The sequence below is a fragment of the Medicago sativa genome, chromosome 7 (assembly GCF_051527215.1).
Source record: "Medicago sativa cultivar Bolivia chromosome 7, Bolivia_mono, whole genome shotgun sequence".
Classification (NCBI taxonomy): domain Eukaryota; kingdom Viridiplantae; phylum Streptophyta; class Magnoliopsida; order Fabales; family Fabaceae; genus Medicago; species Medicago sativa.
Window position 1 is genome coordinate 67,067,885 of NC_140755.1, and position 2,365 is coordinate 67,070,249.

The 2,365-nt window shown below is 34.8% G+C and overlaps 1 protein-coding gene across 1 annotated transcript; it reads left to right on the forward strand.

The window, feature by feature from the left end:
• Positions 1-1,717: 1,717 nt before the first annotated feature.
• Positions 1,718-2,131, forward strand: LOC146907881 (uncharacterized). Its single transcript, XM_085729175.1, has one exon. The coding sequence runs from the start codon at positions 1,718-1,720 to the stop codon at positions 2,129-2,131; it is 414 nt and encodes a 137-aa protein (XP_085585301.1).
• Positions 2,132-2,365: the final 234 nt, after the last annotated feature.

Sequence of the window (2,365 nt, forward strand, 5' to 3'; positions counted from 1 at the left end):
TGTGGCTCTGTGATGATGATGTGTTGTATTTATAGCTGACATGTGTACTTGTGAGCCAGTGGCAAGCTGCCACGTGTTTCTGGACTTGTTTGGACTGAAGCCTGGACTTTTGGCCTTGAGGGACTGATCTGCAATTCCTAAACATCAAAGGACCAATTTGCAATTGACTAAAAAAAACTAAAACAAAAAAAACAAAAAAAACTTGACTTGGAGGACTAAAATTCGAATAAAAAACTAAAAAAAGAAATAAAAATGAGATAGAGGGACGAAAATGCAATTACTAAGAATTTGAGGACTAAAAAGGAAAATTAATAAAATTGGAATAAAATTGGTAAACTTGACTAAACGTAAAGTGAAACCAATAAAAAACACAAAACGGACTAAAACGAACCAATGGCCTAAATGAGGTACTTTAAAGTAACCTCTCTCTGCCGAAATTTCGCGTGAAATGACCAAAATGCCCCTAGGGCTTAAAACGACTAAAAATGACTCAGACGCAATTTAAAATTGGATTTTTAACAGAGAATTAAAGCAAGAGCTTATACGAGCGAAATTAAAAGACTCAGAGACAATTTTTAAGATTTAAACAAGGTTTTAACATGTGAAAAGACCAAAATGCCCCTAGGGGCAAAACTGACTTAAAATGACTTCAAATGCAGTTTTTGGACTGGATTTTGACATAGAATGAAATAGAGACTTATTCAAACTCCTTGAAAGGACTTCAAACAAAATTTTGAAAGACTGAGAGAAATTTTGACCTAGGAAATGACTAAAATGCCCTTCTATGTGAATTTTGCAAATAAAATTGAAATAACATGCAGAGAAAGATGCAATTGATCAGAGACAGTTCAAATGGCTTGTAATGCCAGAAAAGAAGAATTGATCAAGTATTTTTAGGTCCAAAATTAGGGTATAACAAAAGTTTCCATAAAAAAAATGATCATAAGGAAAGTTAAAATTAATTGGCTAACTAATCTTAACTTTTCTCTATATTTTCTAATGACATAAGGAGGCTTGTGTGTTTAGAAACACTCAATAACTTTCTAGTTCTTTTTCGTTTTTAGGTGTCAACCCTCCTTTATTACAAAAATAAAATAAAATAAAATAAATGCAATTGTGGTTCTTTATTTTATTTAAAATTATGATTTTTGTTTTGCACTTTTGTTTCTAGAAAACACTTGACTTTACCCCAGTTATTGTGTATATATTTAGTATTATGTTTTTGGATACGAGAATAGGTATTTTTGCGTCTTTTCTTGTGATTATAGGTTAAGTGAAATTGTTTCTCAAAGAAGAGATCAAGCAAAATAATTTAAAGCCATAATTGAAAGGAAGTGATTATCCAAGGAAGCTGGAGGTTGGCTTAGCGATGCAAGTCAAGAGCTTTGGGATTTTTGCTCTTATTTTAGGAAAGACACGTTTGTAAAAGACAAGAGGAACCGTTTTTAGCCAAAAAAATGATGATGATTTTTAAAGGATTGATGATTTCCATCACTATTAAGTAATTATAAGTTGCTATGACCATGTGGTGCATTTGGAAGCGCATAAATGAGAAACTTGGGATGATGTTGAAACCCGACCCGCGATATCAGTTCGACTGACTCGTGAATCTTTGCATCAATGGCAACATGTGCGTTCAAAGCAGCAACATATGACAAATGTTTCAGGTTCATGTATTAGAACTTGCACATCGCAGAACAGTAACAACAATGAGACCATGTGGAGAAAACCAGCTTTGGGTGAGGTTAAGTGCAACGTGGATGCGGCAATTTTTAAGGATCAAAGGTGTTATGGTATAGGAATGTGTCTAAGGGATGCTAATGGTGAGTATATAGCAGCAAAAACATCTTGGTTTCAAGGCATTCCACAACCACAAGAAGCAGAAGCATGCGGTCTAAAAGAGGCGATAATTTGGCTAAGGAATCGAGGATTAATGGCGGTGTCCATAGAACTTGATTGTAAGCAAGTTGTTGACGACATCTCCAACAAAATTGGTACCAATTCCGAATTCGGAGCCATTCTAAATTATTGTAAAGCTTCACTCTCTAGTTTACCAAACTTTAAGATAAGTTTCATCCGGCGACAAGCAAACAATGTGGCCCATTTGTTAGCAAGGGCGTCATTGTATTGAGTACGATATTATGAATGAAATGAGTTAATTTGGTTACTGTAAAAAAAAGTAATTATAAGTACTACTCACCGAATAACTTTTTTCTAGGTCTAACTTCCAAACCCACATATCCTCCATATCAACCTGCAAAACAAAAGATGATAACAACACACACACTTTTTCTTCCTCCCAAACATACAACCTCCTTCGCCACTTCCACGCCTCACCATTCACCACCCACTCTAAGGAACAATG

Coding starts and splice junctions, on each gene's coding strand:
- LOC146907881 (XM_085729175.1), top strand. CDS start 1,718: ATGTGGAGAAAACCAGCTTTGGGTGAGGTTAAGTGCAACGTGGATGCG.